Source organism: Dysidea avara, chromosome 12 (genome assembly GCF_963678975.1).
Source record: "Dysidea avara chromosome 12, odDysAvar1.4, whole genome shotgun sequence".
In the NCBI taxonomy this organism is placed as follows: domain Eukaryota; kingdom Metazoa; phylum Porifera; class Demospongiae; order Dictyoceratida; family Dysideidae; genus Dysidea; species Dysidea avara.
In genome coordinates, this window is record NC_089283.1 from 7588413 (window position 1) to 7615057 (window position 26645).

The 26645-nt window shown below is 38.2% G+C and overlaps 2 protein-coding genes across 8 annotated transcripts in view; one reads left to right on the top strand and one right to left on the bottom strand.

The window, feature by feature from the left end:
- Positions 1-14882, bottom strand: LOC136240786 (uncharacterized). 7 transcript variants are annotated; one of them, XM_066031830.1, is made up of 14 exons: positions 13833-14881; positions 12207-12263; positions 12119-12157; positions 12028-12060; positions 10562-10591; positions 10481-10510; positions 10399-10431; positions 10318-10347; positions 5990-6011; positions 5900-5943; positions 5818-5847; positions 5072-5095; positions 4909-5019; positions 1-276 (listed from the first exon to the last, which is right to left on the bottom strand). In XM_066031830.1, the coding sequence occupies exons 1-14, from the start codon at positions 14695-14697 to the stop codon at positions 143-145; spliced, it is 1482 nt and encodes a 493-aa protein (XP_065887902.1). In that variant the 5' UTR covers positions 14698-14881; the 3' UTR covers positions 1-142. The 7 variants fall into 7 exon arrangements, with proteins under 7 accessions (XP_065887902.1, XP_065887903.1, XP_065887901.1 ...); XM_066031831.1 differs by having other exon boundaries at positions 5900-5929; positions 5982-6011; XM_066031829.1 differs by having other exon boundaries at positions 10318-10431; positions 12119-12154; positions 12207-12260; positions 13833-14882.
- Positions 14883-14941: 59 nt separating this feature from the next.
- LOC136241117 (BTB/POZ domain-containing protein 9-like) overlaps positions 14942-26645 on the top strand; it is a 49678-nt gene continuing 37974 nt past the window's right edge. Inside the window, exon 1 of the mRNA XM_066032290.1 lies at positions 14942-15088. Coding sequence (XP_065888362.1) covers positions 15022-15088 — 67 coding nt within the window. The 5' untranslated portion in view covers positions 14942-15021. The remainder of the gene's footprint in view (positions 15089-26645) is intronic.

Here is a 26645-nt window from a genome sequence, read left to right on the forward strand (position 1 = left end):
GGGTGAATACCCTGTATGGTTAATAATATAAAATAAAACACGCATCGACTATTACAACAACAACATTTGGATAAAAAATACTATATTGTATGAATTAAGAGACTACCATGGTGTATGTATATTTGAAAATATATGTTTCATATCACTTAAGGTTAGAACAACGACGTTTTAAACACACCTTATTGCGTTTTGGTTGTGTACAGTTTATGCATACTTCACATTTTTCTGCGTTACATCCAGTGCACAATCCACATCGTTTTCTATGTACTCTTTTCTCTGTAGATAAAGTGATGATACAGTATAATAGCTATAGGTAACCCATTGTAGTTACCCAAGGATTATTTATTGTACAGTACAGCAGTTCTGTATATAGTAGGAATATCCTTAAATGAAAATATGTATAATGGAAAAATCAGAAATTTTACATTTGAATGGGATCACGGAAATACCGCACTGTATTATTATTAGGGATCATGAAGAATTGGAAAGATCTGTGATCACCCTAAAACCAGCCCTATAATGTCTCGTCATGACAGCTTGGAAGCATTGGTTAGGCACAGCCAAGCCAAAATGTCTTCAGACCAATCCCAAACCCTTCCTAAAAATATCTATGGAATTTTAAATTTTCTATTATTATAAACAGAATTAATAACTTGACAATGGATAAAACTACATCAGGCTTGATTTCTTCACTGTTCAACATTGCTTCATCCCGAGATATGCCTTTTTTGCAACCTCACTGTGTACAATACACGCATCATGGACTTGCCTTTGTCCTCCTTTGTGTTCTTTTCGCTGACAACACAAGGTGTGGATTCGCAATAGTGCAATGCAGGTTCCCTTTGGCTGTGTTGGCTATCATGTTTATTGCCCATACTGATTTTCCATAGTGACTGGATTGATGCTTCTTGTAGTGTTCTTTGTTTGTAACACTGTGTAACAGGCAGAGCATAGCTGAAAACAAAGCATAATGGCCACCTCCCTTTCCAGTACATAATGTTGATTGTTGGGGTGCGCGTTCTGACTCAAAGTTACTTTATAGCATGCCTGCATGGCGTCACTTTTTCTTTTATAGTGTGGTATGCATGGGTTCATTTGTCATAATTACATAACAGGCAAAGTAAATAAATACGTAGAAAGAAAATTTAGGGATTTCAAGTTGGATTAGGGATCAAAGAAAAAAAAGCAATGAAACAAGGAAATAGCTAACAAATGGTGAAACAAGGAGGTTACCTATACCTGCAGATATATACTAGTGGGCATTAAATCCCTAAACGTCAGTCTATGTGGACCCTAATTCAGTCATGGCTATAGACTGAAGTTTAGGGATTTAATGTCCATTAGTATATCTGCAGGTATGGGCAACCTTCCTTGTTTCATCACTTTTTAGCTATTCCCTTGTTTCACTACTTTTTTTCTTTGATCCTTAATCCAACTTAATTTTTCTTTATACTTGTAGAGAAATAAAAAGTAATGAAATAAGAGAGTTACATGTGATAGTGTTGCTATGGTGCCTACTCAAATGTAAAATTTCTAAATTTTCCATATACTTGTTAGTTTACTCTCACTTGTACAAGCCTGTTTCTTTTGTCATAACTTCCTTTACAATTGTTACACTCCAAAATCAGAGATGTTCGGTTTGGCTTTTTTTTGGGTACACAACACTACCATATCTCTTGATGTAGATCAGAATCACGTGCTAAAGCCCTATATTTTATCCTGTGCAATTACAATAAAAAACACTCATCGCACATTTTATAGACAAAGACTCACAGTAAGTGTCATGTGGCCAAGGAAGTAAGTTGGAGAAGGCATTTAGAACACTTACTACACTTGTATTTCAAATTAGCACAAATAAGGTACCTCAGAACAATTTAAGTTTACAGTTGTGGAAGTTTAGTATATATATTACTTACAAGTAGATTGGGTCCAATACTGTCAATATTTGTAAATATTTTAAAATTACTTTCATGCAGATGCTAAGAGTGAAATAAAAGCTAGCTACAAAATCCCTTCAAGTTGAAAAGGGGCATGGCCATTTTATACATGTATGAATAGCATTGAGGTTTTGCTTAGAGAATTTTCATATAGACACACTTCTGTGTATTTGTGGATTAAAGCGTTATGCTTCCTCAGTGCTTAGTAACATCAAGATACATGGTAGTATGTCATGTGGCCCAAGAATCAAAGCTGGTGTGCTACACTATCAGTATAGGCTTGCGAGGGCATGCTCTGTATAGCACTACTCAAGAGATATCTGTGCGCTTTGTTCGCCAGTGATAAATTGAAGTCTTCTAGACTTGAATATTGTTACATATAACTATTACAGTAGTAGCCCAGCAGTCTGATGGAGTGTGAATAGATTTTTTAATAAGAAAAAACACAAGAATGCATGAATATAACAAAACTAAATGTCCCTAAGGCCACCTACAAGGCCCATGAAGCATGTGATAACCTATAAGATATGGAGCAACTTCCCCGGATACACATGGTCGCTGACCTCAACAGAGAAAAAAATAGGGTACTTCAAGTCTGATGGAGTTAGTTCTTTCAAGCGTTTTAATCAGGTTTGAAACATTTCAGTTTTCTGCATTTGTTCGCACATGACCACAAACATCCTGTTCAATCAATTTTGTAAGCATTCGCATTATTACTTGAGCGCCACCTTAATGCAAAACAAAACTAATTCAGCAACAGCATGCATAGTACTTATTCAGACTAAATTATATACGTACTATTTCACAAGAGACTGCACATATTAACTGGCTATATCAGTCTGAATGTGATCTGCTGAGCAAAACCTGCATTATTTTTTGAAATAAATCATATTAATACACATTAGGTAAAAGATGCGTGCTTTAAAATTATTTTATGCACTGTGTAATTGCTTCAGTAAACAGTGAAACAAGACTAGAATTGATATCACCATTGGATTTGCCTCTTCATGGCAAATAAGAAAATAATTATTTGTTTCATTTCTGTACCATGGAGCAAACGTAAGTTATGCACTTTATGCTAGTGTACACTGTGGTAACATGTAATTTTATCACCACCATTTCTATAAGCTTGAACAGCCCCAAATTAATTTTCAAGTATGGAAACACTGGTCTTCTGTGAAATGAAGACAGATTATTGTTTGACATATACTTAATGGCAATCCAATATGCTACAATAATAACACCTAAATAGTTTCACTTTTCACAAAACAGTACCAGCAATGAATGGGTGACATCATTTTTACCAATCTTGCGCTTCATTTTTTTCTTTGTCATGTTAGGCAGTGGAGATTTTCTTCAACCAAAGCAGTACTTTGTATGATTTTGTCAGGACAGTTTTGGTGTGTAAGTTGGTGTTAGCAAATTCTTTCTAATGTACAAATACCAAGTTATAAGGGTTTATATAAGTCCATGCATATATAGGATGTTGGCTGTAGAAGGGTTAAAAGAAATCACAAGTAGGATGGATAATGAATTCCCCAGTTCATGGTGAACACAATATGCAATGAGACAAGTTCCACCTCTATAGCCTTGTGCACTAGTGACTTATGATCAACTAAATGAGTGCCTGTAATTCAACATACGTAGTCACTGTACAAATGAATTGATTGTTTTTCCTGCTGTTTATCATTATAATTTTAAAGCTGAAACTTTAACAACCCACTGGTTTTTCCCTCTAGACATGAATAATGTCATAAAAAGAAGCTTGAAAACTAGTTGGGCTTTTGCTCGGCAGGTCACAAACACGATAGCTATATATTTGCTGTAATAATATAGTGTTTTGCTCTTTAACTAAAGTGGCATGGGAGTCATATCTGTTCATTCAAACCAAAATTATTGTTTTCAGTTTGGTTATGAATCGAAGTTGCTTAAAGGTCCACTGAAATGGAAATTCACTTGCCATTATATTGAATAAATAGGTTACTTGTATCATGCAATGCACAAGAACACTGTTTCAATAATTCAATTATGGAGATATTAAGCTAGTTGTGACGAAAGACATAGAACCAGAAGTGCTGTTATTACACACTTTACAATGAGAAAGGTAGATAATGTGCAGGTGGCAATATCAAGCTCTCCTTTTCAACTTCATAATGTTCCAAGATTACTTGAATGTTCTACTGGAAAGCAATAGCGGAGTTGGTCTGTAGTTGCCTGTAGCCAGTAGTGCTTCGCACTATCAAAGCTTACCGGTTTCATTATGCTTCACTGAAGTAAGATTAGTTTGGTTTGTTCATAAAACAAACAGTGGTATCTATGTTACACTTTCCTGAGTTGCTTCTCCGCCTGGTGGGGATAATATGAGGGATAATATCTCACACAAATCTTGCCAGCCCATACCAGTGGCAGCATCGCAATTGTTTTTCTGCAAGTTTTTCTACCTCCATCCGCTGCATTGGACTCTTAAACATATTCAAAACATCCAAAACTAAACTAAGATGTGCTTCGAACACTGTACTGTTGATTTATAGTCCCTTTAACAGATGTTCTCAAGCATTCTTCACCACAAGACCAGATAACGTAAATTCACTAACTATTTCATGTAGGATTGTAACTGGCTGCAGTACAAGTTCTTACTGTGTTTCAAGTTATTATGGTAGATATGACGTGAAACTAATTGAACCTAGCTGTATATGAACACTTCTCTGCTTCTGTTGCTTTACAGCACCTCACATGTACGAAAGTTTCTTTGTCTGATGTGTTATGATGTAATATAATTGACTAACCACAATACACTAAAATGTATTATATCTACTAAACAAAACAAAATCTGACTAAATCACATGCACCAACCTATCCCACTAATAGCAAGAGTTGATAATAGCATTTTAGTGGACCTTTAACAAGTTTATTTAGACTGTCCTTCAAGAGAGGCTTCACTGTATGTACACACAAATACAATAACACTTACTTGATGCACTACTTGCACTAGGATCAGAAGGTGGAGTAGTTGCACTACCCAGTGAACTAGTTACACTACTTGTACTAGGTGGACTAGTTGTAATAGCAGTACTCTGCTCCACTATATAGGTATGTGTGCACTAAATGTATTAAAAAGTAATAATACAACTCACCTGAAGTAGCAACACTGTGAGATGCTACAGAAGAAAAATAATGTGATATAAACAGTACAAATACTGATGACGCTGATGCAGCCGGTGAGACTATGTACACATTTACAACACTACAGGCTGCTACTAGCATCTATTTTTCAAGATGACACTACTACAATGATGGATATTAGGACACATGATAGTGTGTAATGCCTACAAGGAAAGCCTGATACACAACAGACAAGTACAGTAACCAAGAAAATGCTATTTTCACACAATGTACCCCAGTAACAGGGACATCTCCCAGACCAAATGTGAGCTAAATCAATCCAGCCGTCTTTGAGATATGTACCTTCAAAGTTTGTTTTATTGTCTTTGTACTTTTCTTTCGCACTACTTACAATAATTTCCATAGCCTTTTCAAATTTGGAGGGTACAATTATATATCATATTCTAATGTATTGCTTTCTCATGGCAAAGCTTTAACTCTATACGTATAGCAGTAGTAAGACAAGATATTGGTCCTGCTGAATTTTCAGTAGTATACAACCCCATAAGTGAGACTGCAAGTTTCTAAATAGGTACCATAGGCTTTTAGTTTAGTTGGTAACATCAATATTGTAAGCCTTAAGACATCTAATTTTCCAATTCCGCTAGTGAAAGACTAGGAATTGGCTGAATATAATTAACATAAGACTCTGTTCTATGTACCACTTTCCCTTCTTCCATTATGCATACAATGTCATACAATGTATATGGTCAGTTACCTGATCTAGTAGTATTGACAATATGAGACTCTACATAGAGATAATGAAATAAATACAGAAAACAACCTACAAGGTGAAATACCTCTTGGAGTTGTGGCAACAGGATCAGTCTCTATAGATGGTATTTACAACTTGATGACACTAAATTGAAATTTAAGAGTTACCTGGTGAACTGGCAGAAGTACTCAAAAACACTGTGAAAGCAAAAAGTATTATCAGGTTTGCAGTTTGGCATGGCTTATTTATTGATTCATCAAGGCACATGCACGGTAGTGTGTAATGCAGCCCAAGAAGCTGGCGCGCCACACCGTGAGTATATAGAAAGAAAACGCAATTTTCACACCTATATAGTTCTGTGCATGATCCCACATCTGATTGGAACCAAATTTGTTCCAGAAGTGCTGGCCAGATAGGGGAGTCTACACACCAAATTTGAAGAAAATCGCTCCAAAAATTCCGAGATATGAGCGATCAAAATTTCATTTTAATTTCTTCTTCATTTCACACACTTTGCAAAATCTGCCATAAAACATGAATAGGTGCTCCAATCGAGCTGAATGCTGGCACACTTAAAGGGCTCATTACAGCGGATCTCAGTACCAAGTTTGGTAGGAAACTAGGAATCTGATGAACATTCACTGAGTTATAACCGAATATTCGCGTAAAATAAGCTCGAACTTCTGTCACAGCCACAGAGTAAACCCCTTGAAGGAATGAGCTGAAAATTGCTATGTAGATGGAGTAACTATCTAGTAGTGCCTTTTTGTGGTTTGAAAGGAATCCAGATAAAGGCCATGAAGATATGACACAAAACCCAACCTATGTTACAATTACGCGACCGATAATTATGAATAAAAAAACGATTAGTTTTCACCCCTACAAGGCAATCAGCTTAGAGCAACAAGCTGAAAATCGGTGTATAACTGGAATGAGTATCATAGAAAGTCCTTGCAGTAGTACAGAAGAATCGAATCACAAACTACTGAAACACTCTACCCCTGTTTAAATCCAAGCTGCAAAAAATAATTAACTCAGCTCTTGATTGAATTTTTATAGCAAATATCATTGTTTAGATATGACATATGTATTCTTTTGGGCTGGTCCTCTGGACACATCAGACACTGTCTATCTGTTCAGTAATAAAAAATAAATAAATAAAAGCCTACTATGTGTAGCAAATGTGAGATCGAGATACTCTAACAGAACAGTCACCCTAATAGAACATTAGCTACATTTATAACTTACTCCATTTTAGAATTATATTACATTCCAAGTTATTCTGTAGGGAGTTCAGCTACAAACAGCTAATCTTAGAGACAATTCAGCTACAAGCATGTCACCCTATAGAGAGTTCAGCTACAAATATATCGCTGTAGAGATTCAGAACATTGCAAGTCACACTGAAGAGTATAATTAAGCCACCTTGTAGAGAGTTCAGCTACAACAAGTCACTCTGTAGAGAATTCAGCTACAAACAAGTCACTGTGTAGAGAGTTCAGCTACAATGACACTACCCAGTAGAGAGTTCATTTATATAAACAATTTAGGTACCGTTTAGAGATCAGCTACAAACAAGTCAATGTTCAGCTACAAGTAAGTCACTCTGTAGAGAGTTCAGCTACAAACAAGTCACTCTGTAGTACAAACAAGTCACCTCGTAGAGAGTTCAGTAACCAATCAAAAAACCACCCTGTAAGGAATTCAGCTGCATAAACAAGTTATAACTCTATAGAGAGATCAGCTAAAAGCAAGAGAAAGCTCAGCTACAAACTTAACAGATCACACTGTAGATAGTTCAGCTAGAAACAAGTTGCCCTGTAGAGAGATGAGCTACAAACAAGTCATCCAGTAGAAAGATCAGCTAGAAGACATCACCTTGTAGAGAGTTCAGGTGCAAACAAATCACCCTGCAGATAGTTCAGGTGCAAACAAATCACCCTGTAGAGAGTTCAGCTATGAACAGATCACCCTGTAGTGAATTCAGCTAAAACAAGTCATCCTGTAGAGAGATCAGCTAGAAGAAGTTACTTTGTAAAGAGTATAGCTGCAAAGAAACCACTCTATGGGAGAGTTCAGCTGCAAGCAAATCACCCTGTAGAGAGTTCAGCTGCGAACAGATCACCTTGTAGAGTTCAGCCAGAAACAAGACACCCTACAGAGAGATCAGCTAGAAACAAGTCATCCAGTAGAGAGACCAGCTAGAAGAAGTCACTTTAAATGTAGAGAGTTTAGCTACAAAAACCTCCCTGTGGAGAGTTCAGCTACAAACAAATCACCCTGTCGAGAGATCAGCTATAAACAGATCACCCTGTAGAGAGATCAGCTAGAAACAAGTCACCTTGTAGAGAGTTCAGCTACAAAGAAATCACCCTGTAGAGAGTACAATCACCCAGTAGAGAGTTCAGCTACAAACAGATCACCCCATAGAGAGTTCAGCCAGATACAGGTCATCTTGTAGAGAGATCAGCTATAAGAATCACCTTGTAGAGAGTTCAGCTACAAACAAATCACCCTACAGATAAGATAGTTCAGCTAGAACCAAGCCACCCTGTAGAGAGATCAGCTAGAAGAAGCTACCTCTAGAGAGTTCAGCTACAAAGAAACCACCCTGTAGAGAGTTCAGCTGCAAACAAATCGCCCAGTAGAGAGTTCAGCTAGAAGAAAGAAATCCTGTAGAGATATTAGCTAGAAGGATCATCATGTAGAGAGTTCAGTTACAAACACGTCACCCAGTAGAGAGAAACAAGTCACCATGTCAAGAGATCAACTAGAAGAAGTTACCTTGTAGAGAGTTTAGCTACAAAGAAACCATTATGTAGAGAGTTCAACTGCAAACAAATTACCCCGTAGAGAAACAAGTCACCCTGTAGACAGATCAGCTAGAAGAAGTTACCTTGTAGAGTGTTCAGCTCCAAAGAAGCCATCATGTAGAGAGTTCAGCTGCAAAAAAGCACCCTGTAGACAGTTCAGCTAGAAATAAGTCACCCTGTAGAGAGATTAGCTAGAAGAAGTCACCTTGTAGTTCAGCTACAAAGAAACCATCATGTAGAGAATTCAGCTGCAAACAAATCACCTTGTAGAGAGTTCAGCCACAAAGAAGCCATCATGTAGAGAGTTCAGCTGCAAACAAATCACCCTGTAGAGAGTTCAGCTACAAAGAAACCATCATGTAGAGAGTTCAGCTGCAAACAAATTACCCTGTAGACAGTTCAGCTACAAACAGATCACCCTGTAGACAGTTCAGTTAGAAACAAGTCATCCTGTAGAGAGATCAGCTAGAAGAAGTCACCTTGTAGTTCAGCTACAAAGAAACCATCATGTAGAGAATTCAGCTGCAAACAAATCACCTTGTAGAGAGTTCAGCCACAAAGAAGCCATCATGTAGAGAGTTCAGCTGCAAACAAATCACCCTGTAGAGAGTTCAGCTACAAAGAAACCATCATGTAGAGAGTTCAGCTGCAAACAAATCACCTTGTAGAGAGTTCAGCTACAAAGAAGTCATCATGTAGAGAGTTCAGCTGCAAACAAATCACCCTGTAGAGAGTTCAGCTACAAAGAAACCATCATGTAGAGAGTTCAGCTGCAAACAAATTACCCTGTAGACAGTTCAGCTACAAACAGATCACCCTGTAGACAGTTCAGTTAGAAACAAGTCATCCTGTAGAGAGATCAGCTAGAAGAAGTCACCTTGTAGTTCAGCTACAAAGAAACCACCATGTAGAGAGTTCAACTGCAAACAAATCACCTTGTAGAGAGTTCAGCCACAAAGAAATCACCATGTAGAGAGTTCAATCACCCTGTAGAGAGTTCAGCTAGAAGAATTCAGCTTGTAGAGAGTTCAGCTGCAAAGAAACCATCGTGTAGAGAGTTTAGCTGCAAACAAATCACCCTGTAGATGAACAGATCACCCTGTAGAGAGTTCAGCTAGAAACAAGTCATCCATCAACTAGAAGGATCACCTTGTAGAGAGTTCAGCTAGAAACAAGTCACCCTGTAGAGAGATCAGCTAGAAGAAGTTACCTTGTAGGCCACCAAATTCACCTGAATTGTCATTATTATAAATTTTACCATTATTAACCTACCATCACAGCCATTTCTTGGTCACCACTTTGAATTTCACAACTTTTTAAACCATAGCCTTTTTTGGGGCCTCTGTCTTCTTTTACAGCTTGGCTGTTTGGATTGATACTGGGCAAGCAGCAAGCTGATGTGCTAATCAATAGAGAACATGGCTGTGAATCATTATAGTTTGATAGAATATTTGAGATAAACTGCTCTTTGATTGATCATAAAATGATGATTATCTTGAGACTCTTGCAAGTATGCGATGTAAAAATGATATAGAGTCTGCTTTGGCTTATAGAAGGTAAGGGAAATAATGCATATATTTTCTGACGGCTTAACATCTGAACAGTCACACATATACAGGACTACCATACCATATGCATATTTTCAAAGTTTAAGTAAACAGTTAGGCCATTAAAAGTAGTATATACCTACCTGGCAAGTCAATAGCAACATTTGGAGTCACTGTATAAATGTACAAACACACATAATGGTTAAAATGCCATTGAGGTTCACCTTCTTGATTTATAATAACACTCGGCTGGGTCACTATACAGACAAGCACATATAACAGATTATTCAATACTGAACTACTCACCTGGCTTGTCACCAGAAGCACTCAGAGTTACTGTAGAGGATATATGCATATCTCAGTCATATACGGCATGTATGTATGTACCTGGTCGGCTAAATGATTTGCTCCTTTTCACTAAGACAAAAAGTAACTATGCGATTTTGTAATGACAATAAAGCATACATGCCCATTTTCTCACAATGTATAGCAAGAGTTCATAAACTCTTGTGTATAGTATATCCATAGGTTTTACTATAGGCAAGTGAGAGCAAAAGATGTGTTCGCTATGAAATTATGTACTGGTAAAGAATTTGGATTAATTGCCTTACATTCTTGTGTCTAACTACATATCAAGTTTAATTGGGCATGACAAATATTATGCAGTGTTATCTTTCAGTGTAATCTTAGCACAAATCTTGTTCTGGTTTATGTTTTCTGTCAAGAGGTACACATCCATTGTCAGTACTTTGAGTGCTATAAGTACAGCATTGTATTCTCCAATAACAATTACACATAGTTACTTGTATAAATTCCCAGGCCTCTATAGAGTTTAATCTTTGTTGTTTGACATATCTCAATAATCATTACTTGAAATTCAGGCAAATAAACATAGTACAAAACATCGGCTGCTTTTGATTAGAGCCAATGAGTTCTGTGACTAGCAAAAACATGTGTGAACATGTACACTGGAAACAACCAAAAAATACTATTCTATAGTAGATGTGACTAAAATGTGGAACGGACTCACAAATGAGCTGTCTCATACAAACCTAAAACATGGATTTACTAGTATAGTATCTCAAAAAATAAGTACAATGCCAAGTTATAATTACTGGAACCAGAATCCGGAATGGAATGACTGATTTTTAGTACTAGTTATCTAGCTCTCAGTGTAGTGTCAGTCTTGCAGCTGTGTATGCTTATTATACTTTGCTAGACCGTGAGGCCCACTGTTTGTTTGGAGATCAAATTACTCTAATATAGCAGTCAGCATTGTAACATTATTTAATTGAGAAGGCTATGTATGTATTTTTGTTGGATTCTCCTTCTGTATTTATGTAGCTATAAGTCAGTGTTTGCACAGTGCATGGCTATTAAAACCATACTTAGTTCAGTATGTCAAAGTACAGTTAGCATACATGCCAACACTACACTAGTAGGAGTTGGACAGCGGGCACAAAAGTTCAGTCATTCTGTTCTGTTATATTCCTTGCCTCAGCATACTAACCACCATGAAGATGCACCTCACTTTGCGACAAACTTAAGCTTGCATACCGTTCTGTTCATGGACATAAATATATCTATAGGTAGAAGCTCAGATAAAAAAATACTAGGACTGCATGCAGGTCACCACCTGTATGTCAAAAATGATTTGCAACATACGCTACAAGAAGTATTCCTGAAAAGTCATGAATATGTTGTTGTAAAGTTTCTTGCACACCATACCGTATGTATATACAAATTAAGTTACACAAAGATAATGTATGTATGGTCCAATACTCGCCATCTCTTTTATGACCTCACAGACCTGCCTTTAAAACAACTGGTTTGATAGTATTACAACATAATACCTGCTGATTGAGTAACACTCTTGCTTTTACTCCCTACAGTAAAAAGAGGATACACAATAATAATAGCATACAACATTATAGAAACACATACCTGGTATGCTTTTACTAACATCCCTTTGCCAAGGAACTAAGAATATGAATATATGTGAAAGATACCTGTCACTGAGATGTGTATTTACCTGATGAACTGGAAGTGTCGGGAGATACCAGTGTGGGTGAAGGTGTAGGCAAAGCTGCTGCAAAATACATTTAAATTTTGTTATCAACTGAAGAATCCCAGAAAGCTAAAATCAAGGCTGGATTAGCGCAGAGACTTAGGTACATGTTTAGCCAGTTGAAAAGTGATGACTTACACTCAAACGCAACATTGTCTTGTGAGACCAATAAAAACAACTCACAAATTAAAGGGTGTGACACCCGTTTTGCTCATGAGTATTCATCCCATTTCATTTGGTATGAATACTCAGAGTGAAACTGCATGGTGCCACATCCTTTAATTATAGTAGCTATTTTTTTAATTGCTTGCACTCTAGTGAGATAACGTTGTGCTTGAGCAGTACCGTACTTTGACTACAGAGAAACGCATAGTTCTAGTCACATACTTATTAGCATCACCATTTGTAGTTGGAGAATAGTATCATGTTTACATTGCACTGGATACCTAATCTGTGTGTCTGTGATCAGCTTAAAACTACATCTACTTACCAGTATGTGCCAGGCAAGCTACGTACGTAAAGTTTAAGCATATTATCTTCAAAAATTGTGCCTTTATAGTATACCAAGATCTACAAGAAATCTGTCTATTAGCAGTTTGTCCAGTAGAAATGACAAAACTTGTAGTGGAAGTGTTATTAAGAAAATGTACGGCAAAATCCAGCAAGCCCATAGTATTATATAACCACTATAGTTGGTATGTATTCTGGAACAAGCATGTTTTCATGTTGTAAACATGTGTCTGAATAGTCCATACTAAATGTATGGGATATTTTAAAGCCTCATAGCTGACTTGTTCTTTTTGATAATTAGCTCTGGTGTTTAAAGGGCTTACAGCGATACTAAATGTGACCAGATTTTACAAAACCGATCCAAATCACACATCAGGCAAAATCAAACTAACACCTCCAGTGGATAACTACACTATCATACTAATAGACATCAGTCACTAAGGAGCCAGCACAGCCCTGTAATCTCGTGTCTGGACTCTAGTTGTGGTCTGCCTCCATTTTGAAGTCTATCCCTTGCTCACCCCCCCCCACCCCTTTGTGAGCACTCATAATACTCTTTCGTTCGTCCAACTGCTCAGATTTTCTATCTTATTAGGTGGGAAACTCTACAAGCAGCTACAAGTACTGGAAATGGCCTGAAAGGTAATAGATTGATGCATCTTTGTGTAAGTTTCATACGTGTGCATGCTATCCTTGGCAAGTTATGTTGACTTGAATTCTTTAAAACCTTTTATCTTGAAACTTCTAATGTGCGATTTGGATTGTTTTTCCAAAATCCAGTCACAAATGTTTGAGCAGTTGGCCCATGTAACAAGAGCTGTTAACAAGAAACGAGGGCCCAAGTGAATGCGAACAGACTATATACCAGGGTTTAGCAGATCTATCACAAATTTGGAATACTGACTTACAGAGGTTCTAATATAGATCTTGTGCGACAGCATGACAAGCAAAATCACGTGCACAATATTTCGACCAATCAAATTAATTCATTTTTTGAACAATTACCACATGTGACTTTCCACTTTAAATTTGTTGATGTGCAAAAACTATTAGTGTCTCTGAAATTCCTAGTAAACATACCTGTGGTGCTCACATGCGCAGATTCATTAGAACAAGAAAGTTCTAACTGATATTTTCTGTTTACAAGTTGATTAGGAGGTCCTTTATATCCACTTGGATCAAGGTGGTATATCAGAGCTGCCGTGAATAGCTCTGAGTCCGCCAAATTTTTTGGTCGAACTTTGTGTATCAAATCATCACTTGAAATCAGTGGATAGCGTATCTCCTGAAATATATTTTTCGTAAAATTCTTGGATAATGTTTGATATTTGTGCCATTCAGCTACTGCTAAGAACAGATCTATCTCACTAATATGAAGATCAGAACTTTTGCAAACTTCAAGGATAACAGTGTGAGGAAGTGCTATGAAGTTTGGATGACGAGCAACTGCACTCATATTAGCAATGATAAATTTCTGGCAACATTTCTGTAACTGGTCACAGTTTCTGTCAATGGCAAGGATGGTGACTGAAATGATATTGTTGACATTCAATGAGTTCTCTGCAAATTTCATCAGAACTATCTCCAGAGAAGTCAATTTTAAATAGCAAGCAGCATGTAGCAACTTATCCAGACAAGTTGAGTTGACAGTCACTTTGCCAGAGTAAATAAAAGTGAGCAATTTTGATAATGTTGCTGTATCAATATCTTCAAGTGTCAGTAGGGGTCTATCTGGGATATATAACTTATCGTGGAACACTGGTGAACTAGCCGCTACAATCGCTTTATGAGCACTCACATTACCACCATCAGATGTCTTGAATGTCACATCATGTGTACTGGGGTCGTTCAGCAAGGAGCTTAATACTGTGGGATTCCAATGAAGACTCCAATTCGCCTCGTGTAATTCAGTATCCTGGGTGTCCAATGGCGTCTGACTCGCCATTGTTTACTTATCAGAAAACGATTAATATTGCCGGATCACCGGATCACAATCACGATAGCTACTAGTACTATTAAAACAAGTCTGACTGATGGGTGACAACTGATAAGGCAGATAAGAACAACCAAGGGTCCAAGGTGCGGGAATTCACCTCGGAATTCACCTCGGAATTCACCGTCTGGTTAACGCCCAGGTTAGCGGTCACTGCGGTCAACATAATAATTGTTTTCATGTGTGGAGTATAAGCACCCGCGCGGTAGCTAAGAAAAAGTTTCCTGGTTTTTATGCTGTGCACCCTCGTGTGCACCTCGAGGTGCACCTGCTAGTATGGATGAGGTTCGTGAACCTTCAGCGAAGCGGTTGAAGAAAAGTCTTATGGAGGAAGAAGAAGACGGTGAGCACAGTAAGAAACCAGTACTTAATATAGGGGGTCGAATGCAAGGTCGAATGGGGTACTGTGCAAGACCTCAAAAGTGAGTATAAAAAGCGCACTATAATTATGAATTACATAATAAATATTCTACACTTGATGCATTAATTATGGATTCCTGAAGATTGTTCCATTGTTGAAGGGGAAAAAGGAGTAGTGGTAGGAGATGATTCTGGTGGGAGGTGGTAAAAATCTCAGTTGGTGCCCTCTTGCATTATAGAATGTCATCTGTGTTGATTTCTACTAAATTATAGACAGTCTTGTACTAAAATGTTAATTTTGATTCATTCCTTCTCTCTGCTAAAGTTTTAATATCAAGTTTGTTTAACATTTCCATAACACTAGCATAAGGTGAGTAATTATTAAATGTAAACCTCACTGATCGTCTTTGGACAGTTTCTACTAAGTCTAAGTCAACGTTCCTTTGAGTATATGGAGACTAGATGGCAGAGGTGTATTCTAGTAATCATACTGTTGTATCATCTTGCTTTAATACTAGTTGGACAGTGCTTAAGATTAAGTTGGAGTCCACAATCCGAAAAAAAGTCAACCTACCATTGTGGGATGATTGGCTTGACCCGGGTGAATTTTTATTTATTTTTTTGAAACTCAGAAAATTTATTTTTCCAGATAATGTTGTGTATCATTAACATGAATATGGCAATGATAATGTTGTGCACGTAACACCAGATACTAACTTACTCACAGTCGCTAGGGGTAGTCACTACCAATAGTTCATTTCCTGTTTTTTTTTCCTCGGCACACCAGCTGTGTGCTGACTGCCCAGTAATCATAAATAAATAGTTTTATAGAATCATCTGCGACTGGGATCAAAATCAGACGATCAAGAGGCAAATTAGCACTGAATCAAGCAATCAAGACGTCCTGGAAAGTGATGATTAAGCTAGCTCGCAAACAAAATGAGAATTTACAAAAATATAAATTATTAAGCAATCAAGGCTGCTTTTAAGGTATATTTTCGTCGATCAAAAACCTTGATTCTGATCGCAGATGGTTCTACAGGACTATTGGTAGTGACCACCTCTTGCCGCCAGGCTGACAGCACAAAGAACTGCAAAAAATGACTTAAGAGAGATCAGTTAGGATGCTTCTTTTCCACTCCTGCCATTCTCCAGCAGTGGACTGTTTTCTCACATTGTGTGATCATGCTTGGTAGCCTACACCAGTTTGATGGTGTGTGTCACGGGTGCTGTGAATCCCAAGGGTAGTCTGGCACCACCCACCCCTTCGCAAAAAGTAAGGGTCTGGTGAAATACAGATACTAAATCATTTCTACTGCCCAGATTCGGTGGTAGCAATTAATGCGTGTGATGATGTTCACACAAAATCGCCTTGGCAACACAACACTTTTGTTTGAATTGAAGGAAATCATCTTATGTAACAAGCACTTATGTGCACTGTTTAATTGAATTCCTTTCGAAATGATTTGTAGACCCTTAGTTTTTGCAAAGGGGTGGGCAGCACTAGACTATCCCGAGGGGCCTGACACTAATCTGACTGAATAAGTTATCTGATAAGGGGTAGTCACTAGCTATATTCATTCACCTATATACACTCGTATTATGTACTGTGCAATAATTATGTATGATTATTAGAGCTGAAACAATCATCTGTATAATAATTCTTTAACTGTTTTCGGGTGCTGTTCCTTCGTCCCTGCTCTGATTCCTTTTGGATTAGTACCATTTTATGGAGGCAAATCTTTTGAACTGGGTTTGTAGGCAATTCGTTAGACTATACAGAACTTCACCTAAAAACTACTATTGCCACCAGGGGAAGCTGTGAATTCGTCCAAAACTCCCTGGGGTATCATACTATGTAGCCAGCTTTCCACACCTTGCCTATGTTGAATGTTACTCTGCCCTGTCATTGCCAGATGGGGAAAAGGAGAAATCGAGGTACTTCAAGAAGTTTTTCACAAACTCCTCCCAGGTTTTTTCCCGATTTGCTTCAAACTCACTAGACCAACTACCCAGCCCAAATCAATGTGTCATAAGGTGGTTTTCATGTCTATCATTACATGCTAGCCTTGGTTTTGCGATATTTCTCTCTGTCAATGGCCATTGTAAGTTTACGATACGAATATATGGCGTTCTGGTATACACACGTTGCTAGCACAAATCATATGACGTCATGGTTAAAATCAATCACTGTATCTAAAAGCTTACAATAAGATAGGACAAATCACTTTTCATAATTTAGCCAATCACATCGAAGAATATATCATGTGATCTGGTGTTTACACTATTGTCCAGCAAACACACCCACCAGTATAAAAGGAGAGTTTCATACTGAGTGTGGCAAGTCTACGAGTGATGATCACTCCTAACAGGCAGCTTGACAGATACTACTGAAGTAAGACTGCCGGCAATACACACTCTGCACCCTGCTATGCTGTATAGTCCACTACAAGGATAGATACTCATATCCTGAGTTCTACACCACTGTGCGCGGCTAGCTACTGTGACATGAAGACAAGCAGGTCAGGGATTTAATATAGATAGACCGAAAACGGAAGATTACCAAATCTCTGTCTACACTACTGCAAGGAGATTGAAACAGTCCAGATCACACATATCTGCATGGCACCCACACTTTCCATTTACTAAAGAGACTCCACAAGTGGATCAATCAATCCTACACACCACTGTGAGAGCCCATTAACATATCTCTACCTCACAATCACATTTTGCTGAGAGGTAGATTACTCTAATAGAACACACATGAACTTTGCCAGGCTACCAAATTTTCTAATTGAACAACCACTTTTCATAATATTATGAAAGATACTCTTGGGCTATGCTGATACCCTTTCAACTCAAAGCAAGACACATCTTACTTACTGGTAGTAGCATTGTGTCACTTGGTCATCCTACCAATGCTTATGTTCACCTTCTTGCTTACAGGCGATTAAGTTGAATACAACACATTACATAATTATATACATGGCAACACAACCGTCCCATGCACACAGTACTTTGACTAGGATGCAAACATGGAACACAATTCAGTTACTCTGATAGAGCACATAATGACAAATTGTGACTTTTGTTTGTCACTCCAATGGATTGTAGTATGCATGTACATCAAATATTGTATACTGAAACATGTCTTTGTTGATATGTGATAGTAATAACAATGGCCTTAGCAACAACGTGTTACTCTGCTCTGTCGTTGCCTAATGGGGAAAGGGAGAAATCTACTTCCAGAAGCTTTTTCACAATCTCCTTCCAGGTCTTTTCCCTGATTTGCTTCAAACTCACTAGACCAACTACCCACCCAAATCGGTGTGTCATAAGGTGGTTTTCGTGTCTATACTTAATGTGCTAACCTTGGTTTCAAGGTACTTCTCTCTGTCAATGGCCATTGTAAGTTTACAATATGTGTATACAGTGTTCCAGTATACATGTGTTGCTAACACAAATCATATAACGTCATACAGTAGTTTAACAATCTAAAAGCTTACAGTAGGATACACTTTTTGTGATTTAGCCAATCACATCGAAGAATATATCATGTGATCTGGTGTGTATGCTATCATCCACCCACCATTATATAAAAGGAGAGTTCATTAGTGGGTGTGGCAAGTTTATGAGCGATGGTCACTCCAAACGAGCTTTCTAACAGAGACTACACAAGGAAGACTTGCCAGCAAGACAAACTCTGCACTATCCACTACAAGGATGACACCATTGTGAGTGAGGAAGAATGGAAGCTCAATCGGAAGCTTGAACGGAAGATTATGTTCCATTACTCTAATAGAACATACATCTACTTTACCAGGCGACGAATCGTGGACATGATCATGGAGTTGCTATTGCAGTTTTCAATGTAGAGAGACACATTTTCTTCCCTTGATTAACTTTACAGGGACAACTGAAACTTCAACTCCGTTTAACTACCCTAATAGAACAAAAACGACTTCTATAATCAAGCAACCACTCTTTGTATGAAGGATTTTATGCTGATACCTTCCGAAAGCAACTAAAAGAACAACTCTTCTCTATCCAACTTATATTAATAAAAAATACACATGCTAGTGTTGACCTTCTTGCTCAGTACAGCCGATAAACTTGAATACCCATACTCAATACTGCACTGCATACACACTATGTCATGTAATAAGTAACAGTACCGTGACTAGGATGAAGAAATGGAACACCAATTCTGTTACTCTAATAGACAACACAATCTAACTAAATGTAAACCACCGTATGTGACAAATGCAAGTTGAATTAGAATATAGCTCATTGTGGTGATGCACCAAAAATATACTGATCCTTATACCACATTCAGACACTTTTATGTTAGCTTATACAACAACATCATCCAAATGAAGTAGAGTACATTGTGACATTTGTCTGCCGCTCAAAACTAATTTCTTTTGTGTATGTGACACTTTTAAAGAGCCTATAACTTTGTAATGGAACACATCTTGCTATGCCACTTTCATGAGGACCATGTAGATGTTCAGGCATGTAGATCTCTACATGTGCATGTGGCATTGTAAAGAGCCTGTAACTAGCTGGACACATGGACCCAATTATATGAGTACTACACAGATACACAGAAATTCCAGTGCACAAAGCCAACCTACATTATGAAAACTATGACATCAGTCACTCTTTGTTGATGCAAGGTCACTAACATTTTAGTTAGATGTTAGTATCACACACCATTGAAGAAATTATGCGTGCACATCAGTAGCTATGCCAAATCATGTCTTTTGGTATGTAATGATGTGATTACTCCTTGATCATTAGTAATGTTCAAAAAAATTTAAGTGTATTCACACAATAGCACAGTACAATTCAGGGGCAGCGGAGAAGGGGGGGCTACAGCCCCTGTGAAAAAAATTATGGAGGGGCTTAGCCCCCCCTAAAATTATTCAATAGCATTATTTGAGATACTCTAATAGAGCAGTCACAGTATTCTTGGTTAGTTCCTCATATAAAAGTCACGAAATACGTAGGATAAGTATTTATAAATACAAAGAAATCGTATTGTTGATGCCTCTTATGTTCTAATAGTTCTGCTGGTTCTAGTAGTTCTAATGGTTCTGCTGGTTCCAGTGGTTCTCATGGTTCTAGTAGTTCTAATGGTTCTGCTGGTTCTAATGGTTCTGCTAGTTCCAGTGGTTCTGCTGGTTCTAATGGTACTGCTGGTTCTTGTGGTTCTCATGGTTCTAGTGGTTCTAATGGTTCTGCTAGTTCCAGTGGTTCTGCTGGTTCTGTAGTTCCCATGGTTCTCATGGTTCTAATGGTATTGCTGGTTCCAATGGTTCTACTGGTTCTGTAGTTCCCGTGGTTCTCATGGTTCTAGTGGTTCTAATGGTTCTGCTGGTTCCAGTGGTTCTGCTGGTTCTCGTGGTTCTGCTGGTCCTAATGGTTCTGTAGTTCCCGTGGTTCTCATGGTTCTGCTGGTTCTAGTGGTTCTGCTGGTTCCAGCGGTTCTGCTGGTTCTAATGGTTCTGCTGGTTTCAATGGTTCTCCTGGTTCTAGTGGTTCTAATGGTTCTTCTGGTTCTAATGGTTCTTCTGGTTCTACTGGTTTCAATGGTTCTCCTGGTTCTAGTGGTTCTAATGGTTCTTCTGGTTCTAATGGTTCTACTGGTTCCAGTGGTTCTGCTGGTTCCAGTGGTTCTGCTGGTTCTAGTGGTTCTCATGGTTCTGCTGGTTCTCATGGTTCTGCTGGTTCTCATGGTTCTGCTGGTTCTCATGGTTCTGCTGGTTCTGCTGGTTCTCATGGTTCTGCTGGTTCCAGTGGTTCTGCTGGTTTCAATGGTTCTCCTGGTTCTAGTGGTTCTAATGGTTCTGCTGGTTCTAATGGTTCTGCTGGTTCTAATGGTTCTGCTGGTTCTCATGGTTCTGCTGGTTCTCATGGTTCTGCTGGTTCCAGTGGTTCTGCTGGTTTCAATGGTTCTCCTGGTTCTAGTGGTTCTCCTGGTTCTAGTGGTTCTAATGGTTCTTCTGGTTCTAATGGTTCTACTGGTTCCAGTGGTTCTGCTGGTTCTAATGGTTCTTCTGGTTCTAATGGTTCTACTGGTTCCAGTGGTTCTGCTGGTTCCAGTGGTTCTGCTGGTTCTAATGGTTCTGCTGGTTCTAGTGGTTCTGCTGGTTCTCATGGTTCTACTGGTTCTCATGGTTCTGCTGGTTCCAGTGGTTCTGCTGGTTTCAATGGTTCTCCTGGTTCTAATGGTTCTGCTGGTTCTAATGGTTCTGCTGGTTCTCATGGTTCTGCTGGTTCCAGTGGTTCTGCTGGTTTCAATGGTTCTAGTGGTTCTTCTGGTTCTAATGGTTCTACGGTTCTGCTGGTTCTCGTGGTTCTAATGGTTCTACTGGTTCCAGTGGTTCTCCTGGTTCACGTGGTTCTAATGGTTCTGTAGTTCCCGTGGTTCTCATGGTTCTACTGGTTCTAGTGGTTCTGCTAGTTCTAGTGGTTCTGCTGGTTCTACTGGTTCTAATGGTTCTGCTGGTTCCAGTGGTTCTGCTGGTTCTCATGGTTCTGCTGGTTCTAGTGGTTCTGCTGGTTTCAATGGTTCTCCTGGTTCTAGTGGTTCTTCTGGTTCTAATGGTTCTACTGGTTTCAGTGGTTCTGCTGGTTCTAGTAATTCCAATAGTTCTGCTGTTTCCAGTGGTTCTGCTGGTTCTCGTGGTTCTAATGGTTCTGTAGTTCCCATGGTTCTGCTGGTTCTAGTGGTTCTGCTGGTTCTCGTGGTTCTAATGGTTCTGTAGTTCCCATGGTTCTGCTGGTTCTAGTGGTTCTGCTAGTTCCAATGGTTCTCCTGGTTCTAATGGTTCTGATGTTTCCAGTGATTCTGCTGGTTCTCATGGTTCTGGGTAGTGTCTAATCACTGGACTGGACTACTGGAATACTGGAATACTGGAATGGACTACTGGACTGACATTTTTTTGGTTTTTAATACTCTTGGGTGACCTGTGACAACGTTTCAGCACTGAGTGGTAAATATGATCCTAAAAAGTTGCTGTCAAATTTGTTCAATCAAATGTCTACTCTACAGTATAACAGATACTGACATGTAGGTATTCCCAAAAATGTTTCTCTCACTCTTAGGCACAATTAATTATTGTGATACAACTTTATATAACATATGTATATTGTGTGAATTGGTGACTAGTCTGTGTAATGGGGTACATTTAATTTACCTACTTTTAAAACTTGTATATACTGTGTGCTATGACCATGCTATTTTCTACTCCTATTAACAGCTAAATGGCATTGTAATACAATTAACAAAATGCAGACATTTAATTCCAGTAATGAACTATAACCAGTTATGCGATGGGATCAAGTTTGTGTGTTCACACGCACACCATATGTTATAGAAAATTGCATCACAATAATCAAGCGTGCCTAACAGTGAGAGTGCAATGCAATAGCTAGTAATAGAGTGGCTGTGACAACAATATTAAAGAATGTGTCCCTACACATTTTCCAATCGTGGATCAAGCCCACTTGTTCTATCGTACCAGATCAGCACTGTTTTCCACCTTTCATAAGTTTGTAGTATTTCTGCACCTAACTCACTGCAAAGAAAATTGGCCAACTCTCTGTTTCTTGGTAAACAATATCCCCCAATAATAGCAGTCAAGCATTCTATCCTCTAAAATAGTAGACAAGAATATGGAGCTTTACTAATTACACTATACTCTCATGTGCTTGCAGAAACTAATTCAGAAGGAATCCATCCTATGTTTTAAATTTTAAATACGTAGTTTCAATATATTTATTATGGAAGGACAGCCAAGACCACATTGCATCTCCATGAGTTTTTTGTGAATGCTATTGCAAAAAGAAATATTATTTAGTGATCGTCGCATACACATGGAGATAGCTATTAGTTTGCACCTTCACTGCTGAATAGCAGCTAAACCATTACAAATACAGACTTAGGGGTCCATTGTGTTTCATTATGACAAGAGCTAATGAACCATGAGTGTAGTGAAACGATAGCATGAGCAGAAGAGAAGTTGGCAAATCATGGGCCTACATTTTTGTCCATAAATTAGACTAACCTTTGCTAAAAAGATATCCCTTAATTTTCTGTAGAGGGTACTGAGGAACAGACAATTCAACTTGGGAAAGAACAGCTAGATACAAGCATCTCACCAAAAGTATTAAGAGGTGTGAGAGAATAACCGCCTAACTGCACACAAGACAATTACTTTTATATATTTTACTTTTATTTTTATTTATCAATGCTTTACAGCAAGGTCTGTGGGACACCTGGTCCTACAGCCTGCTCAAAGACTTTAGCTACATAAGGTATGTTTGAAAAGTCAGAGAAAGGAGAAAAAAATCCATGACTGAACCTAGGTAGCCTCGAACCTGCAGCCATCCGATTTATGCTCAAACGCTTACAGGAGTCTACCAGGTGGTCAGGATGTTTTCTCCTTGTTATTTTCATGTAATTATATCCATAGGAATTCTAGAGAGTAACTCATTATCTCTAAGTACCCCAAGTAGAACCAAATGGACACTCTCCCACACAAGGGAGTATAATAATAATATAGTGATATGTGACATTGTACTTGCTAAAAGCACCCAGGAATACATTACCATGCGTATACTATCCATTCACATCACCTTTCAACTAGGGTACTCTGAACAAACTGCCATAGATAGGACACAATAAGATACATCATGTACATTGTAGCATACAAGGATAGGATACCATGTAAACATATTGTGAAATGGGGGGGAGGGGGGGTAGTGGCCTTGCTCAATTATACACCACAGAATAAACATATACTTATAAGCACGACCTGTAATCAAAAAAATTAAAAAACTCACCTGCAGACCAAGTGGTACATCATCAAGGTCATGGCTGCGACAGTTGATCCGATGGAATCCTGGGGTACAAGTAGTCTGGTGGTGCCCACCCCTTCACAAAAAGGCAGAATCTGGTTACTCTAGCATCACCGAGTTGTAAAAATGGAATATAATTAAATAATGATGTCACATTAATGCAGCAAGAATGACATGTCTGACAACTATGCTAAAACAGTTAGTTCTCAAAAGGAAGAAATGGGTGCAAGGAAGAAATGGGTGCTAACACAACTGGAGATACTATTAGCTGCATTCTGAGCCCATCAGTTCTAACTGCATGGCCCTTTACAACCTCCATCTTTTATTCTTTTAACGAACAGCCTATTGCCAGCTACAAGCACATAGGTAGTGTTTAATCACTGGACTGGACTATTGGACTGGAATAATGGAATGGACTACTGGACTGACATTTTTTGGTTTCATGCATATTTAAGATGGGGTCACTGTGCATGTGACAACATTTCATCACTGAGTGGTGTATATTTATGCTACTTTAATCCTAAAATGTAGCTGTGATAAGCCAAATGGGTTCAATTAAATGCATTCTAATCACTGCTTGACAGTATCCACTCTACTGTATAGCAGATACACTGACATGTAGGTATACCTAAAAACGTTTCTAAGTTAGCCATGCAAGTAAAACTTGGGCAACTTATCCTATGTACAGTAATGTTGAACATGTGTATTCAGGCCAAAGTTTACAGTGTATATCCACTTTCTATCATACAGTATGGTAGTGCTGTGATCATTGAGATGTGGGATTTTTTGGCCCAAAATATCACCCAAAATCCAGTTTCACAATACCTTCCTGGCACCTTGGTAGTATTGGTTAGGTATTACCAAGCCCAAAAGTATATTCAATACTACAATTTAAAAAATATATATTAAGTGGAAGTTTCTTTTGACTGCCTGCCTGTCCGCCCGCCCGCCCGCCCGCCTGCCTGCCTGATGCTTTCAGACAAGCATAACTCGATAAGAGCTAAGATGAGTTGATAAGTCTTTCACTCAATTCAGCCTGACAGGTGCCTTTTGGTATATACAATGCACATGTCATGGACTTATATTTACCTTTATCCTCCTTTGTGTCCCTTTTCTTTTTGCGGACAGTCCACGGTGTTTATTCTAGTGCTAAAGCAATTATTCAGTTATTTAACTAATCAGTCAGCATGACACAATTTAATTGATAAGACACTATAGGAAGATATATTTGTTAGCAATGTGTACGCTGTGATCAGATGGATAAAGCCAGTCTTTAAACTATAGATTTGGCATATTTATGTGTTTTGTTGTTAAATTCTATTTTAGAAGAGATAGAAATAGCTCTCAGGCTTTACCTTGCTCCCTTGCAAAGGTTTCAGTACTTATTGAACAATAATACATGATTAAAGAATAATTGAATATTCAGTTGTTCTACAACTGTTCGAATAGTAAAATTTGCTATTCATTTCAGCACTAGTCTATTTGCGGTATCGCGTGTGATATATAGGAAAGACTAATCCATAATCTACTATTCATTCAGATGTATTTGTTTCCCAGTGGTCAACATCGAGTTTGCTTGATTGCTGTTTAGGAACAATTCCTATTGGTTTCACCTGGGTTGTTGAAGCTCGGAACGGACTAGCAGAAATAGGTCGACTAACAAGTTTTCCATTTCTTTTTGTTGAAGTACTGTGGGAATGTAAAATCACGGTCAGGAGTGCATAAGCAAGGAGTACTCCTATTTTATTTCGATTAAAGTAGTTTCCAAGATGTTGGTGCAGTTGTTCATTTTGATTTGTTCCTCCTCCTGGAGGAATATCACACAAACATCCCAGCTGAATATGTTTCTTTAGTCTTTGGAGTGCAGTAATTGTTTCAGATTTAAATAGTGTGGCCTTATCATAATCATTCTGTTGCCATTTTTGTCATGAATTTTTCCAAATTTTCTAGAAGTTTGTCAGACTTTGGGGTTGGTAATAATCTTTTGTCTCCACAGTCCCCATCACTTCAAAATACAAGCCTTAGCTCTTGTAAACATTGCACTGCATGTACATGCTTTTTTGGAATAGTTTCAGTAATTCTTTGCACTGCGTGAAACAAGTTTTGTTACGAAGTTTGCAACAATCATCTACATAGACGGTTTTTAATTGATCTTTTGGTCTTTCAGCCAAAGCTTGTAACAGTACAGTCACCTCAGCAAAAGATGTTCCTTGCCATGTTAAAAGCTGCCCCATATCATTTAAAACTAAAAATGCTGAATCATACTCACTAATCCATTTTTTGTCTTCTCTGATGTAACCAATGTTGGATGCAATTTTGAAAGTATGATCAAAGCTAATACTATTACCTATAGGCATGTTCGCCATTTCTTGTAAATATGTGTTTTCATGCCACAAGAAACAACAAAAAAACATTTAGCCAACATGTTGTTACTTGGTGTATTCGATATAGGAGACTTCCAAAAGTCACCATCATCACTTACAACAGAAAGCAAATCCTGTTTTTTACAAAATTGTTCCCAGCATTTTTCTATAATCATCGACTCCATGTTATAGAAATTAATCCCTCTTCGGCAAAGCATTGTACACATATCAAAAAGCTCCTTTGTAAAACCAGTTTGATGGGATAATATGAATGGTATCATCATCCTGGGTAACAGCTCAAGAATACTT

Bases quoted from the DNA above. Each gene is read 5' to 3' on its own strand.
- LOC136240786 (XM_066031824.1), bottom strand. From the start codon at position 14,697: ATGGCGAGTCAGACGCCATTGGACACCCAGGATACTGAATTACACGAG. The intron at 10,592-12,027 runs GTATTATGTTGT...TTTTTGTCTTAG, and splicing joins GAGTGTTACTCAATCAGCAG to TGAAAAGGAGCAAATCATTT. The intron at 277-4,908 runs GTAAGTGTTATT...CTTTATCTACAG, and splicing joins TAGTGCAAGTAGTGCATCAA to AGAAAAGAGTACATAGAAAA.